The sequence below is a fragment of the Amblyomma americanum genome, chromosome 1, assembly GCF_052857255.1.
Source record: "Amblyomma americanum isolate KBUSLIRL-KWMA chromosome 1, ASM5285725v1, whole genome shotgun sequence".
Classification (NCBI taxonomy): Eukaryota; Metazoa; Arthropoda; class Arachnida; order Ixodida; family Ixodidae; genus Amblyomma; species Amblyomma americanum.
This window is the reverse complement of record NC_135497.1, coordinates 50,734,819-50,752,633: the sequence shown is the minus strand read 5'-3', so window position 1 is coordinate 50,752,633 and position 17,815 is coordinate 50,734,819. Positions and strand designations below refer to the sequence as shown.

The window sequence follows — 17,815 nt, the reverse complement described above, 5'->3', positions numbered from 1 at the left end:
AAACTCCCGTCCTGGCCTCAAACAACAAAGCTTCCCCTACAATTATCATAGATATTTTCTTTGGCAATTTCCTGCTTAAAAATCCTGTATGTTCCCAGTGCTGATTTCGTCAGCATCCCTGTTTTCCACAGAGCTCTCTCTGCTTCTTTAGCCTTTTTCTTAACCTATAATTGCCTATTTGCCCCCCTACTGCTGTCCAGATATTTGCTTGTCAAATTTCTAGTCCGCTTTCTCGATTTCGTATCACCTTTCCTTATATACAGGTATCTGAAAACTTTCCCACCCCACTGCTTTTCCCCATTTTTCTCAATCGCTCCTCAAATGCTATCTTATTGCTAGCTTCTCTGCTCTCGAATGACGCCCATCCCATATCACCCTGTACCTCCTGATTTGGTGTATTGCTATGTGCTCCCAAAGCTAGCCTCCCTACACCACGTTGTTTAGTTTCTAACCTTGCTTGAACATCTGGTCTCATGCACAGGACCGCATTACCGAAAGTCAGGCTAGGAACCATCACCCCTTTCCAGATCCCTCTTACCACTTCATACCTATTGTAATTCCACAGTGCCCTATTTTTCATGACAACTGCATTCCTACTAGCTTTATTCATTACATATTTTTCATGCTCTGTCAGATACTGAGGACCATTATTTATCCACACCCCAAGATACTTGTACTCATCCACTACTTCTAGCGTGAACTCCTGTATTCTGTCGCCGCCCTCATCATTAAATATCATGACTGCAGATTTTTCCTTACTAAACTTGAAACCTAATCTATCTCCCTCTGCACCACATATGTCTTTGAACTTCTGTAAATCTTCCAGTTGTCAGCCATTAGCACTATATCATCGGCATATATTAGTCCCGGTAATGACTGTTTAATCCATTCTCCTTGCTTGAAAAAAGAAAGGTTGAAGCCTAGTCCGCTCCTCTCTAGCTTGGTCTCCAACCCTTGCAGGTACAACATGAACAACAAAAGAGACAGAGGACATCCTTGCCTAAGCCCCCACTGTATCTCTACAGGCTCTGATCTTCTTTTTACCATTTTATAAGCACTCTGTTACCTTTATATATATCTTTTATAAGATTAATTACTCCATCTTCCACATCCAATGTGCCCAGTATGTCCAACAGATACTTTTTCTGAATAACGTTGTTGTAGGTTCCCTTAATATCCAGAAATGCTAGCTATAGGGGCTTTGTTCCTCTTCAGCAATCTCTGTACACTGCGTCAATGAAAACAGATTGCCCTCCAACCACCTTTGTTTCTGGAACCCATTTTGTAGCTGTCCTAGCACCCCCTCGTTCTCCATCCAAGCCTGTAATCTGTCCTTTATAATCTGCATCACCACCCTGTAAACCACAGATGTCACTGTTATGGGACAGTAGTTACTTACGTCAGCTTTGTCCCCCTTTGCCTTATATATCATGTTCATTCTACTTAATCGCCATTCATCGGGGACTTTCCCATCCACTATCATTTTATTCACTACCTGTATTAATGTTTGCTTAGATTTTGGTCCTAGCTTCTTTATTACCCAAGCTGCGGCGCCATCTATGGACGTTTGATGCAACTGTGACCAGATGCGTTATGCTATATTTCTTTATCTTTTATCGCTAAATCAAGAAAACGTTTTGCTACAAGCATAGCTTTGAAGTGCCTTAAATCCTACTAGTACGCGATATTCGACCGCAGGGGTTTTTCTTTGTTCCATAGTGCAAAACAAATTTGTGATTATAGAATGAAAGAACATCGAACCCATATTCCAGCGCTACACGCCCCAAAGAGCTGTGTTCAGATACAACGGTTTCTCAATACCGGAAATTACCGATTGTACTTGGCATGGGCAAGGCACCTTCACCCACGGGCAAATATGGATTACATTTAATCACAGATGGAGCAGCCTATGAAGTGGAGCATCTACCTTCCAGTCACTGATTATTATATCGTGTGATGAGGGGGATAGCGCCAACGGAACGATCTGAATATGCTATCACTTATTAACGTGGGATTAAAGGAAAGAATCTGTATAATTTTAGGCATAGTAGCAGTGCAAAAAAGGACACAAATGAACGAGACACCGAAACACAGAAACAGCAGTGTCTATGATGATGATTATGATGTCCTCGGGCTGAATGGCACATGCCCACATTGGAGGATTGGCCACGGTGCAATGCTGATACAAACGCACACATGGGTAAGGAGTAGAGTAAATGAATAATTCATCTGTGTTTCAGTGTCTCGTTCTTCTTTTGTGTGTCTTTTTTTGCACTGCTACTATGCCTAAGATAAGTGACCAAATCGCCCAAGAGCTCGTTTTACTAAATCTGTATAATATGCGCTAATATTTTTTATTTTATAATGAGGGGGATAGCGCGAACGCAGCCCCCCACTACCAAAAACCGCATAGCTTCCATTCATCATTTACCGAGAGGGTATGACTATATTACGGCATACCGTGTGACCTCGCGCGGGTAATTCAAAACCAGTACATAGTGCTTGGCTGACGTCACTGCACACTTTCTCATTACAGGGTCGTGACGTCATCCCACCAAAAGAAACTCGGCGACCCAGGACTCGAACTGCTACCTATTCGCGGGGAGACCGCCTGGAACCTCCGAGGAGAGCGGTCGCGTTTCTTCGTGCTCCCGCTGAACCGTCTCCCAATCTTGGCGGCAATCGCCTCCCAGCATTTGGCCTGAGCGTTCGCGCGCGCGTGCCGTTTCCTGGATTGCAAGCGCGCTGTGCCAAGGACGCCTCCTCCTGTGTCCGCGCTCGCTCGCGGCCGTGCCCCCGTGAACACTCCACCATGGAGGTGCACCGCGACTATGACCCAAGGAACTGGACTCACGTCCTTAGTGTGCCTGTCCGCTCCAAGGACCTCCGTACGTAAACCCGAAGCCAGGAAACCGCAGCATCTGCAAGCGGTGCCCCCATGTCACCTGTTGCATGCCTTGACAAGTCGCACCTGCAAGCAATGCACGCAGCCGCTCAGTGTTCGCGGCAGCAGCCGCCGCTCCTGTCTGCTGACTACTAGATTACCCTCAGGTCTCAAGGCGGGCTACAGCTGGACCTGCTTCCGCCCCTACTACTATGGGAAACCATCCTCCAAGTGGCGTCCCAGCTTCAGGAACCAACGCATACCCAAATCATGGTTCACCCACTCAACAACACATGCACAGTAAGCACGCCCCTACAAACTGACGCACTCGCGCTGGTTCGCCTAACTCAGATACAACACCAAGCCAAGGACTTCGCAGTCGCAGCTTATATAGTGCCACCGGACGGAGCGGTATGCGGAGTCATCTCCAATACGTACTGGAATGAGACCCCGACAGCTCTCCTCCAGGACCTCATCACCGGCAACCCAGAAGCCCCCATCGTGGACGCCCACCAAATGGGGGCCACGCGTTCCATTCTATAGTCACCCTCCATGCTGGACCTGTGCCACGTGTCATTCTTTATGGAGGAGCCCTCCACAGGTGTACACTGTACCGAGGGCATATAGACGTCTGCACGAACTGCCACGTCCCAGGCCACTGGGCAGATGCATGTGTCCACCCAAGATCTCATAAATGTCCCCGCTGCGGGAAATCCCATCCCAAAGAAGATGTGCCCTCATGTACCCCCAACTGCATTCTCTGTGGAGGCCCACATATGACCGGAACTGGGAACTGCAAAGCACAGGGCCATAAACTTGCGTCCCCGAGGAACGCTCTCTCTCCTCCGTCTAAATCGTGGCTGTCTCACCGCGATCAACAAAGCACAGCCAACGGACGCAGCTCGATGGCTTCCCGGTCAACTTCCAGAAACCGACAGAACAGCAGCAAAAACTCCTCGCGTCTCACTTGGGCAGACCGCGTGTCTGGCAACGCCACCCGTCATCCCCCGCCACCCCAGTCCTCCCAGAAGATTCGAGGGACCAGGAACTCCGGGCCTTGCACCACGAGGTAAGCTGTCTCTCCTCCCTTTTAAGCACCCCCACCCCTTCTCTGCCTACTCAACCCGCACCCCCTCTCGTTAACCCAACCTACCCATCCACAGACACTTCGAGCACCCCTCCTGCAAAGAAGCAGTGCACCTCAGACGCCACACTGCCTCCCATACCCCTAGAAACAGACGCTAAATTCGCTGCACTGGATGCCAAATTTGACCACAAACTAAAAGAGCTAGAAGCCCACCTTGAAGCCAGATTCAATCACCTTGCCGCCACCCTCACCGAAAAACTTGAGCAGCGCATGGATGCTATGCTTACCAAGATGATGGAGCTCGTGGAACATAACCTTACCCATCACTTCACCCAATTTCAGGCCACCTCCACTCCTCCCACCCTACCTCCGCAAGCACAAACCCCCTTTGCTGAACAACAAATACCAATTGACACCCATCTCACTCCCCTCCTCAACCCCCTACTCTCCAATATGGCGGGGCAGAACACTAATTCTCTCCCTATTTTAACTTGGAACTGCCGCAGTTTCCGGGCCAAGCGCGCACCGCTGGAACTTCTCCTTTCCACCCTCACACCCACTCCCCATACACTTCTCCAGGAGACCACACCGGGCAACCCTCCCCAGCTGCACATCTACAGACTCAGACACCACTAGCACACCCAGGGCGTCCACACTCATCCACTGCAGCCTCACCTATGAAACTCATCACATCACGTCTGAGACGCCCTGCGTGATCACTGAACTTATACATAAGACACATACACTTGCTTCAATCTTTATAGCAAATATATACCACCCCCCGTCCCAGCCGATGGCCTCGTTAGAATCACTTCTGCGAGAGCTACACTACCTAGCAGGGAAACATCCTCTACTAATCAGTGGGGACTTCAACAGTCAGCATACTGACTGGGGATACAAAACCACGACACATCGAGGTCACAGGCTGTGGCTGCTCCTGCAGAACCTCCAACTCACTATTAACAACACGTTTCAGATGCCCACGCGGATCGGCAACAGTGTCAGCATAGGCACCAGTCCGGACCTGACGCTGAGCCGCTACATCCGCCATTCTCCGAAATAATTACACGTAAAGGCATACCTAATTTATGAGTTTTTGCTGTAAAAAACATGCTCAGGCTCATTTTTTTGCACTTATCTATCGAGGAGCACAGGGCTTCTAAATTGAGCTTCTTGCACAATTTTTTTGCCTTCGTTTTGGCTTTTACAAGGCAGGCAGTACCGCGCTCATTAAAAACCGAGTGAACCGCATCCCCCGCTTTTTGATTAAAACAATCCTTGGGGAATACCTCAAAACCCCCTTCCTTATCTGCGGTTAACAAAACCAAAGAATGATTCCGAAGGTAACTGACAGTCTTGGTAATCGGGAGGTTTTTTGGTCGAGGCCTTGGCCTGAGCATGTTTTTTACAGCAAAAACTCATAAATTAGGTATGCCTTTACGTGTAATTATTTCGGAGAATGGCGCGTGGCAAAAGTGTTTGGGGAAGTTTTTACAAGAGAACTTAGCTCTCTTAACTATTGGCGACCCTTATCAGGTGAAAAAATCGGACGATGTAATTGACTTTTTTAAGAATAACCAGGACAAACGGTTGCGTGCCTTCTCAATTGACGTCAAAAACTTGTATTATTCTATCCCACATGAAGAACTGCTAGAGTGCATGAATGAAGTAGTTGACAGGTACGGAGCTGTTGCTTTTCAGAATGCCTCCGGCATCTCCGTACAAAACTTCTTGGCCCTCTTACAAACATACCTTGATTCCACTTACGCTGAATTTGATGGACGTGTTTTTATTCAAAAGAAAGGAATATGCATAGGAGCGTGCATTGCTCCATTGCTCAGCGATTTTTACTTAGCCATGCTAGACAGGACCCTTGAAAATCGTCTCATTAGCTCAAATGCTGAAAAAGTTTTCCGTTTTGTAGATGACTACCTGATTCTGATAAAATCTGATGCGGTGAATTTTGATCAAGAAGTTAATGCCATTCTTTCAGTTTTTTCTCAAGTCCTCGCGCCTCTTGAAGTGACACACGAAGTACCTGTTGATGACTGCATAAAATTTCTTGACTTGACCCTGTACTTCACTGTTGCACATATGTGCTGGTCTTTTGAACCTAGGAGCAAAAAGCCGTTGCTTCCGTACAGTTCCTCTCATTCGAAGCTCGTAAAAAGGGGCATTATAGCGTCTTGCTTCAGTAACGCCATGAAAAAATCTTGCACCCACAGGACTGCCAATTGTTTTTGTTATCAGGTTCAGAGGCTCGTTACTGCAGGATACCCCCTCAACGTCTTAGCAGCTGTAGCGGAGGGGATGCTGAAAAAGTTAAAACTTTCCGCCGCTGTCGACCATAGTACCAGAAGAAAAAATGTGTCTGTGATACCCTACATTCATGTTGTATCGCATAATTTGAAAAGAATTGGTAAGAGAGCCGGAGTAGATGTTGTCTTTTCAGCTCCTGTGAAATTGAGAAGTCTGTGCGCGCGTGTAAATGGCCCCAAAAAGTCAAATGAAGGTGAACCCATCTGCACAAAAAAGCATGAGGTAAAATTTGTGAAGTGCGTAGAGAATCTGGTTTATTCGATCCCTTTGAGTTGTGGTGGTGCATATGTTGGACAAACTGGTCGTTGTTTGAACGATAGGCTGAGGGAGCACAAAAATGATGTCAAAAACGCTGCCCGCCACATTGGTGTTCACTGTCGTGATTGTTCGTGCCAGCCTCTGTATGACAAAAGCAGAATTGTTGATAGACACAAAGATCAGCTGACTAGAGAACTTATCGAAGCGTCTGAGATCTTGAAGATGGGTCAGAGGTGCGTAAGCACCCCTTCTGTCGCTATCTTGCAGAAAGAACATGAATTTTTGCACATGTGTTAGCCTTGTGTTATCATATACGTGCCTGGTTGGAGGGATATCTGTCACGGTTCTGTGTGTGTTTTTTTCTGTTTTTCTGTTTTTTCAGTGTCCCTAGCGCCTTTATAAGCATGGCTCACTGAATAAAACATTCTGTTGTTAGTCAGCGCTGTGTATCGTCCTTTCTTGTCCTCTGGCCTTGTGCCGTTGCGCTGTTTCACTGGAAATCATTCTGTGATGTGCGACGTTATAGGAAGTTTACGCTTAGTCAGGCATGTTATTGTCTTTTCGTCAACTTCCTTGACAACTATTTTGTTTTGAAAATAAAAACTCAACTTCGGCTTCGCATGTGCCTTCTTCACGCGACACCACTGCTCTATGGTGAAGCCACCCTACCAAGTTATAAAGCCGTCATGTTGCAGCGTCAAGAAAATGGTTCTGAAATTTTGAAAGAGGTCTAAAGTGCCCGTTTTTGTAGCGTCCGCATGTGGGATATGGGTGCGCCGGACCGGGGACCACCACTGTCCACACCGGTTCGTAAACATAGGCCCTGAAGTTTAATTTCATAACAAAAATGAGTATGGCTGCAAAAACAAAAATCTGTGTGGGTTTGGAAGGTTGCATGCACACCTTTGCAGAAGAACTGAGGATTGGGCGAGTTGGTGGTTATCCATCGCATTAAAAACCAGCGTTAAAACACACACAAGAGGACGAGACGAGAGACACGGAAGGCGCTGAACTTACAACTGAATTTTATTCGACAGTAAGAAGTCAATTTATACAATACACACACACATGTAAGATTGTCCCGTCAAGCGCAGATGTACTGTAATCACCCAAATGCGATAAACCCCCCGCCCTCAAAAAAAAAACCATTAAACAAATTTCCAAGGCAGATGCGCTATCATCAACCCTGCTACCCACAATGAAGACACCAAAAAAAACATTAAACAAATTTCTAAGCCACGTGCGCTATCATCAATCCCGCTACCCACAATGAAGGCACTTCATTGTGGGTAGCGGGGTATATATGTAGCCTTCAGCATCTGTCATAATGTGTTTCGGTATATATATGACGAAGCGTGCCTGGAGTCCTGTTCATTCTGTCAGGAATTGTTAGGATGCTCAAATACCTGAGATGCAGTGCGTGCAGTGCAATAGTCTCTGCTTTAATGCCTGTAATGACTTGACCCGAGTTTATTTGGTTCTGTATGAGTCCGACAATTTCTTGCATTTATTCTTTGCTGTGAACTTCTTTGTTCAGAGTCTAACCATGCGGAATACCCTTCAAACCGGTCTTGGTTGCTTCGGTTATGTCTTTGCATTGTTGTTTTATCATTTCTCAGGGCAAAGTTCTCAACAGGCTTCTTGAGTGACGCACTGCGCTCCACTTGCTCCACACCCAAGGCATCTTACATTCTTAATGACTTCATCATAAAATGCTGTAATGCTTCTGTGTCGCCAACGAACACAATGGTTGCTAGCCATAGCAGGTGAGTTGTGATCATTTAGAGCAAGTTCGTTTCTCCTAGACTGCTCATTAACTAGGTCAGGTGCACTGTGGCCATTTTCATCAGTAAAGGAAAGACTCCTCATATCTCCTGCTTTTCCAGTGCAGTAGCTTTTTATGACTTTTTATAGAGCTTCATTGCTATGTATTGAAGCTTCATACTGATCCCAGGAGCTATAGTCATGAGCATAGTTCCATCAAACCTGCTGATTTCTGGTCTAAAAAGTTTGCCTATTGGCCTCGCTTCTCTCTGATGCATCCTGAGAGCTTAAATAGCGAACTGATGCACGTGGATTTTAGTTGGTAGCATGTTGCAGTTCCGCATTCCTTCGCATCACATAAATCTATAACAGATTGAGGCGCAGCTTCCAGCTGCTTTTGGAGCTTGGCTCCTAGCTCCCAGTCATCAGGCGCTCTTTGGTTTCATATTCCGCATTGGGTGGGGATGCCTCTATCAAAAGAATGGTCAGATTAACATGCAGCTCAGCTACAGATTTGGAAAGGGAGGATGGCGGGTTGCCAAGGTTTCAATTACTGTTGCAATGCCAGAATTGTGCCTTTACTGTGCAGGACATGGATGAAAAATTTGCTCGGGATTCTCTCCAAATTTGGCTAGCTGGCACCGAACCAGAGCTGGTGCAAGCAGTGCTTACACTTGGCAAGGTGAGTGCACTGTGTCAGCTATGTTACATGGATTGCATTAAATAGTTGTCACTGATTTCACTTTGAATTCTTGTCACTGTTTGCCTACTCACCTTTGCTTTGCTGTTGCTGCATAAAAGCATTACAGAAAACATGCTAACAGCAGTTTATTATGAATGACATACGCACTGGGAGTAGTGTGAGGGATAAGTGTGACAGCAGTTGGCAAAACAGTAAAAAAAGAAATGTTTCTGTAATTCAAGTCCGATTTTCTTTTTATTTGTTTGTGCCTTTTCCCCTACTTAATACTGTGTTGTAGCCCCTCGGTTCAGGTTCTTTGATTTTGGCTGCATGGTGGTAGAACTAGCCAGGAAAGAGAATTACAACCCATCTGTAAATTTTCATCCTTTGGGTAATGTTTCAGTCATGTCTACACGCCAGTTGACCTGTGGGATCCTTTTGCAGTTTCTTTCAATCTGCAGTGGTTCTTTGTTTCAGGATCTGTGCAAGTTTCTGGAGCAAGGAGTTGTCCTTGGCACCTTGAGGCGCCTCCTGTTTGAGCCCACAGAGCAGAGCAAGAAATGGTGTGTGCAGAATGTCCCCTCTCTGCCCCTAGCATGCGTGTATTCTTATAATTGTCCTGCATTTGATCGACGCATGGCCTTTGCTGGTTTGCATATTTTTCTTTTTCTCTGGTTCCTTTCACATTTTTTTCTTTTCCATGATTCCATGAGGGGCTGTCAGAATGGCATCATGCACGTTCATTCGATTGTGGTTGATTGTGATTGAGCCTTAGCGTAGGGCATAACTTATGTCAGCTTAAGAAGTTTTTTCACAGGCTTTGTCTTGTGGTGTGTTTGATGCCTGAGGTCTGCACGTAGGTGGAGTTTCAAATATGATACATTCACCCCACTTCTTCATGAATAGGGGAGAAGGAGATTGAAAGAAAGCGAGGAGAAAGTTAATCAAAGTGGCTCACATAACTGACCAGTCAGAGCCCATTTTTTGAAGTAGCCATTCTTTTTTTCAACAACTGCCATAGGGCTTGTTGTAGGTATGACCTGCGCACTGGTGTTTGTGTGTGATGACCTGTGCTATTCACTGGATGAGGGGCAACTTCTCACAATGGTGCGTCCATTCTTGATGCCGACAGACGCCTCGGAGGTGTCTCTTGCTCGACTGGCGTACGCAAGCACGGCCTTGCAGCGGTTGCCAGAGCTCAGCAACGTCACTGCTGACAGTGAGTGCAAGTGCTTTACTTTGCCACGGTTACGAACCTGCGAGGTCTTGATTATCACCTGCAGTAGTTGTTGATGTGTGTAACGAAGGGCTCCAAGAACTGGGGTAGAACTTTTGAGGTTTCTTGGTTCTTGGCAGTGCTTCCATCTTCCCATGACGAGGACACTGTGTGATGCCTTGCTGCATTTGCCGAGCTTTTATGCTTCTGCTTGTGCATTTTGTTGAGTGCAACATGTTTGGCTCATGTTTGGCACCTAGCATAGTCTACTAATGTGCCAAACTGTACGACTTTGAACATAGTACTTAATAGGAGGCAAGACAAAAAGCAACAGAAGGAACGAAATGTCCTCTGTTTTGCAGTGCCTGCTCATGAACATTGTTCCTTCATTCAGAGAAGGATCTGTTCCAAGGAAGCTGCACCTGCCATTTCATTTCTGACTCTTGTTGCAGAAAAGATAACGGCCGCTTTGGAGACTGAGGATGTGGACACCATCGCGGAGTTGCTTCTTGCTGATCTTGGGGAGGCTGCTGGAAAGATTGACCAACCTCTTACTGTGGTGAGCTAACAATTTTTTTTCTCAAGTACTGTAAAAGCTCGTTGATTTGGCCTCCGTTAATTCGTAAATCTGGATGATTCAAACTGATGGCTCGGTCCCAGCGAGTGTCGGATGCTCGCTAATTCAGACGCAATGGATCTCACACCGGTTAAATCAAATGGACTTCCGAATGGAGGCTGTGTCCAGGTATGAATGGTGCGGCAGGAGATCGTCGAAATAGCTTTACTCAAACCTGAATTTCATGCTGCATAGTCGCTTGCTTACCTCTGACTGCGTGCAATGGCAGGCAGGACGACGAACGGGTGGCCTCATATCAGAGAACACTTTGACAGCATAAGTTCTCTTTGATTTGGCTGCACTAGTTTCATGGAGTTCTGCAATGTTGGTGCCAGCATGCAGCATCAGCTCCAAGTGCAGCTTGCCACTGGCTGCTTCCAGAACGAGTGATAGAGTGCAGGCCTGGTTGTCTGGTAGCCTCGGTGTTGCCTTCAAATTACAGCCAGCTGCATGCTGGCAACATCAACGGTCACCGTAATCTCATACCACATGACGAATTTTCAAGCGGCAAAACACAGTGCAGTGTTGCATGTAACCAGGCCCCGGAAATCTTCGTTTTAAAAAAGTTGCATGTACAGTCGAGCCCACATATAACGGCCCCACTTAAGACAAACTTTCGGTTATAACGAACGAGACCTGCGCAACCTTCAAAATATACATTATTTCAATGGCACAAAATCACACGTATAACAAACGTCATTAAGCCCTGCTGATTGGCTACAGCGAACGGACAGTGTAAACCCGGCGCTGCAATGTGGGATAACCTGTCTCCAACCCCTTTGTGTGCCCGGTGTGCGGTATGTTTTCCCAAGCCTCATCGCGAGCGAACTGCCCGCCCCGTTTCGTGCCGCACTCGAGCGAGCTACCCTTTCGTAGCTGACGCGACATCCAAGATCGCCCTCCCGCCCCTCCTCGCAACTCCACTCCTTTATCCTCACCCTCTTCCAAATCCACGCATGGCCTCTGCGATCAACCACGCCGCCGCCAGTATCGATCGCGGAGGCCACGCACTGTGAAGCAGGCTTTCCGTGGGAGCCAAGAGGTGGCTGCACTGACACTCACGGACGACCCCTCATTGGTCTCTCAGATGGCACTGTGCGTGTGTATCCTTAGCTTGATTGCCGCCTGTGCATTCTGCACACCCACCCCATCGCGCGCTTTTGTCACTCTTGTTGCGGTGCGGACGTTTTGTTGGCTTAGTTCAAATCTTGGGCCCAGGTTGTAATTCGGGATGGCGGATGGGAACACCGAGCCCACTTCCATTGTGTTCAGCGGTAGAGATTATGAAAGCGGCCTGTGCGGTGGTGACGGCCACTGGCTAGCAAAACTGCTTCCGCAAGGGCGGCTTCGTCGACACAGTGTCTGATGCCGAGCCTGATTCTTCGGAAGATGACCAGCCCAGCGGCGATTTGTGGCGGCGTGTCACCAACTCCGACATGGGGGGTCATGACATTGGTTGGAATGATTTTATTTCTGTTGATGACACCAACACCACGGAACCGTGCACAAACGAGGGCATCGTTTCTGAAGTGCGGGACAAGAGTGACGCAGAGGAATCAGATGAGGATGAAGCTTCGGAGCCAGCACCCATAAGCGCGCCTGTAGCAATGAGCTACATAGAGAGCCTCAGACAACTCGTCTATGCCAAGGGCCTCGGCGATACCACGCTTCTGCTTAAAATAATCTGGAAACCTCAATCATCGAATCTGCGCTGCAAAAACAGATGACCATCGCGGACTTTTTCGCAAAGAAAATTTTTTTTTGTTTGACAAGCAGCTGTCTTTAAAGCTCTGGTCCACTTACTACGAACTTCGGGATATAACAAGCGGACGCCTTGTGACGCTCATGTTCGTTATAAGCGGACTCGACTGCATAGCACAGATGATTTACAAGATGCGCTGAAATGCTACCCATGGGACTTGACTTGACCGCTTAGGTTTACAGTTCTGATGCCACTAACAGCTACTTGCCTCCTGCTTTCTAGACAGAACTGTCAATAATTCACTAATGACATAAGCCATCCTTTGTTGTCATTAAAGTTGCCACAGTGGCTCAGTGGTTGTGGTGCTCAGCTGCTGACCCAAAAGGTATGGGTTCGATCCCAGCTGCCGCTGTTGAATTTCGATGGAGGCAGAATGCTTGAGGGCCGTGTACCGTGGGATGCCAGTGCACATTAAAGAACCGCAGATGGTCAAAATTATCTGAAGCCCTCTATTACGGTGTCCTTTATTGTTTGAGTCACTTTGGGAAGTGATCGAAAACAAGCGTACTGCTTCACAGCTGCTGCCTCTGCTTTGATGCTCAAGTCTTTGTTAGTTACTGTTAACTTTTGTGTATGACGTGTGCTGCACCGTTTTTATTTGAAACCTTGCAGAAAGCCCCATGTGGATTCTAAGGCAACAAGACGATGCCATCTGCGCTACTTTTGACCTTCTTGCCAACATATTTGGTACAGTTGTGGAGCACTCAGTCAGCAAGGGCAGCAGCCGATCAGTTTCGGCAGCTGATGCAGAAGTTGTTCAAGGTGCATTCCTAGCCTTCTTCCTTGCACGTGTGCGTGCGTGCATGCTTGTGTGTATGTGTCCTCATTTTACATAGAAACACACTCATGAGATGAAATCCAAGTGTTCAATTACTTAGGTTTTCAGAGGCTGCTTTAGCCAGTTTTGGGAACTGTGGGTACATAAAGCTTAATACAGGGTCATGTGTGGCACTTCGCACAAATGAAAGAATGGAGGCGTTGCAGAATAAAAAAAAGCGCACAATGTGCAGTTAGTGAGCTGTGTGTCATCCCATAGGAAACGTGTTAGTCTGGTCATCTAAACCGATGTTAACGAGTTTGATTTAAACAAATTCTTTAAGTTTTGTAGTTCAAATAGGATTCAGAATTCGCCTTCATGATTGCTGGGGCGATGTGCAGGTGAACATGAAGACATTCCGAAAAGTCGAGCAGCAAGTTGTGGCGCATGTGAAATTTCAGTCACAATTTACTGCAATGTCTCACAGAGGTACAGAGAAGTCAGAAAAATCAAATGCATTCCAATCTTAAAGTCTGAAGAATTGGTTAACAGTTGTATTGCAGAATAAGCTTTCAAGTTAGTTTCGTTTTGCGAATGCTTCTTTGAAGCAGAACCCGCATTTCAGAAATCGTTCATTTGTGGGAAAAGTTGTTGCATTATATTGTACAATTACCTGAGAGGGAGTTGGAAGTACTGTATATATGTGGGTAAGGGCCACATTTTTTCCACAATTTTGGCAGATTTCGGCCTTTTCCTGAAAGCAGAATTTTACTGTTTCATCATCTGACTATAGTCTGGGGTCTTATAAGAAGTTTGTTTTAGCAGATGTGCCACTATAAAAGGCATATGTGAGAATGCTAAGTGTATCCAAATATATGCTATATGAAAAATTGAATAAAGTGGCCATGCAATGAGAGGACAATTGCAAATGGAACATTTATTGTGGTTCCCCAGGGCTGCCGGGTACCCACCGGAGATAAAATGGGTTCAAGTTTTCTGCTGGTCTGGTGCTCAGCTTCTATAGGGTGAAATGCTTGGGAAATGGGTCTTTGACCCCACCGTGAGTAAAAGAAAAATAAAACCTTGTTCCGTGGCGCTCGTTGGCCACAGCTGCCCTTGCGCCATAAAAATTCATTCATGTGTGAAGAAGAAGGGCATCATCCTATATTTACTGAGGAAAAGAAGAAGAGGTAGCTGCACTGCCATCGCTCAGACCGACCGCCTGCTGACCTGAATAGACCAGAGACTCGGTCACCGCCGTGGTTTCGCCGCCACCTCAGCATTAACATAAGCCCCCGTTACATTCGGTGGAGGTTCGGTTTAGCATCCTTGTAACACCCTGGACCTGTGCAACCTCACGCTACCGACCCCCGCTATGCCCGCTATGCCTGAAACCGCCCACCACCAAGCCGTGCAGGTTGGCTCACCAGGCCTCTCTTCCGGCTCCCTCCGGCAGCGGGACCCGGCACTCTTCAGCGGTACTGACAATCGTGACGCTGAAGACTGGCTCACATCATACGAGCAGTTGAGCACATATAACAATTGGGACGATACCACCAAGTGGAACAATGTCATCTTTTATTTGACCAGCGTTGCCAACCTGTGGTTTCGAAACCACGAAGCAGACTTCTCCACGTGGACTGCTTTTAAGGCGAACCTCACCGAAGTGTTCGGAGGTCCTGCTGTGCGCAAGCTACGCGCCGAACACCGCTTGCGCGAGCGCTCTCAGCAGTCGGGTGAGACGTTCACCAGCTACATTGAAGACGTGGTCAACCTATGCTCGCGTGTCAACCCCCAGATGTCCGAGGCGGACAAGATCAAGCATATTCTGAAAATCATCGAGGATGATGACATTCAGATGCTGCTGTCGCGAGTTCTCCGCACTGTTGCTGAAGTCGTCAGTCTCTGCCAGAGCTACGACGAGCTGCGCAAGCAGGGGCTCATCACTCGCCAGCACGCAGCAGCGCCTGTCGAGTCGCTTGCCGGCCTGTCGGCTGCACCCGACCACTCGCAACTGTTGGCGCACATCAAAGATATTGTGCTTGAGGAAGTTGCGCATCAGCTGTCGCTTCTGCCATCCTCCTCCGTGCAATTTCCATTCCTGGCGCCCGACCTTCGCACTGCCATCAGCGAACAAGTGGCTGAGGCCCTTCCACCGGCCCCTCCGCCCGCACCAGCACAGTCGCCCGCACCTGTCGCTGCACCCCTGACCTACGCTGCCGCTGTCGCACGGCCGCGGCCGCCTAACTACTGCCCAACCTACGCTCCACCTCAAGCGTCTGTGCCTCAAGTTCCTCACGCTCCGGCGCCTTTTTTGCGACTGCTTTGACAATTTGGCGATCCCTGGCGTACTGGTGACAATCGGCCTATTTGTTACTCTTGCGGACTGCCTGGTCATGTGGCCCGGCTTTGCCGTCGTCGTTACTGGCCTCCTCCCAGTGACTACTCACCGCCAGCCGAGCCGCCACAGAGTCGCCCGCGTTCCCCTGATCGCACCACCTTCTCCACCCGACGCTTACCTTCTCGTCGCCGCTCCCTTTCTCCCATGCGTCGGCACCCGAATATTTCGCAAGAGGAAAACTAGATGCCACAGTTCCTGAGGCGAGAACTGCGCCACCGGTGAAATGTCCAAGGCCTCAGTTATGTCCCACCAATCTGATGGCCGTTCCCGTAGAGGGTGTTTCTGTTTTGGCGTTTGTCGACACCGGCTGCCATGGCCGCCTCCTCTTGCCGCTCTTTGCGAAAAGTGACGACCCCACTTTCTGGATTCTCGCTGTGCACCGCAAGCGCGCAGGCTATTGCGCCGTTAGCGGCTTGTACGGCTCGCGTCGTTATTCAGGAAATCCTCTACGTGATTGAATTCGTCATTTTACCAACCTGCTCTCTTGAGATCATCTTGGGTTGGGAATTCTGTCGCGCCATAACGCAGTCATTGATTGTGCTCGTGCTGAACTTGAGTTCTTTGCACTCAGCGGTTCCTCGCCGCTCGATGCCCCTTCTGCTGCTCCTGCCAAAGCCGTCGTTGCCGAAGACACTGAACTGCCTGCCTGTTCTTCTGTTCTTGCACCCCTCACTTCTGACCTTGTTCGCGACGGCAACATACTTTTTACACCATCGCCCCTCTTTCTGTGCCGCAATTACCGGTCCATACCTTACGCCGTCCTCACTCTGTCAGCTGGCCTTAGCGCGTTGTTCGTGACCGGTCCGTTTACATATGCTTCCGCTGTGCGTCGCGGTGAGTGCCTGGGTACCGTGCAAATCATTGACTTCATTCTCTACCGCGATGAAAATGACGATTCCCCGTCCCTTGACGTCGATGCCCTCAGCCCGCCGGTTCCTGCACCCGACACTTCGTCTCCAGACGTTTTCCTTCCCTCCATCGACGCCTCTCTTCCTGCACCTCAACGAACTCAACTTCTCGCTCTGCTTCATCAATTTCGTTCCTCCTTCGATTCACACCAACCCGCTTTGACCCGCATGTCGACTGTCGCCCACCATATCGACACCGGTGACCACGCCCCTCTGCGTCAGCGCCCATATCGTGTCTCAGCCAGTGAGCGCCAAGTTGTTAAAGATCAAGTTGACACCATGCTTCAGAGCGGCGTGATCCAGGCCTCACACAGTCCCTGGGCTTCTCCCGTGGTCCTCGTGAAGAAGAAAGATGGCTCTATTCGTTTTTGCGTTGATTACCGCCGCCTGAATAAAGTCACATGAAAGGATGTTTACCCTCTTTTGCGCATTGATGATGCTCTGGACTGCCTTCAAGGAGTGGAACTCTTCTCTCGACTTATGCTCTGGGTACTGGCAGGTCCCCATGGCAGCTGACGACCGCCCTAAAACCGCATTTGTGACCCCTGATGGCCTGTATGAATTTATCGTCATGCCTTTTGTCCTCTGTAATGCTCCAGCTACTTTTGAGCGCATGATGGACAGCATTCTGTGTGGCCTGAAATAGAAGTCGTGCCTGTGTTATCTCGACGACATCGCGATATTTTCGCCCAACTTTGCCACTCATCTATCCCGGCTGAAGCATGTCTTAACATGCCTTACGGATGCTGGCCTTCAACTGAACTTAAGAAAGTGTTGATTTGCTGCTCGTGAGCTGACAATTTTAGCCCACGTTGTGTCAAAAGAGGGCGCCCGCCCCGACACCGCCAAACTTCATGCTGTGACTGCGTTTCCAAAACCTACTTGCATTAGGAACTGCACAGCTTCCTAGGCCTCTGTTCCTATTTTTGACGTTTTATTCGCAACTTTGCGGCCATTGCTGCCCCTTTAACTGAGCTTCTCGGCAGCAATGTGGATTGTTCGAGTTGGTCGCCTGCCTGCGACGATGCCTAAAACACCTTGCGCAGTCTCCTCACGGCACCACCTATCTTGCGTCACTTCGACCTGCAAGCCCCAAGTGAAGTACACACGGATGCCAGTGGCATTGGCCTCGGGGCTGTGCTCGCCCAACGCAAGTCTGGA

At 48.3% G+C, this 17,815-nt stretch overlaps 1 protein-coding gene across 1 annotated transcript in view; it reads left to right on the top strand.

Moving 5' to 3' along the window:
- The window catches only part of LOC144112792 (uncharacterized), a 41,847-nt gene that overhangs the window by 749 nt on the left and 23,283 nt on the right, over window positions 1-17,815 (top strand). The window contains exons 2-8 of the mRNA XM_077645603.1: window positions 2,537-3,953; window positions 8,168-8,314; window positions 8,902-8,994; window positions 9,472-9,557; window positions 10,127-10,213; window positions 10,663-10,769; window positions 13,201-13,350. Of these exons, the coding sequence (XP_077501729.1) occupies window positions 13,209-13,350 (142 nt within the window). The 5' untranslated portion in view covers window positions 2,537-3,953; window positions 8,168-8,314; window positions 8,902-8,994; ... (2 more) ...; window positions 10,663-10,769; window positions 13,201-13,208. The remainder of the gene's footprint in view (window positions 1-2,536; window positions 3,954-8,167; window positions 8,315-8,901; window positions 8,995-9,471; window positions 9,558-10,126; window positions 10,214-10,662; window positions 10,770-13,200; window positions 13,351-17,815) is intronic.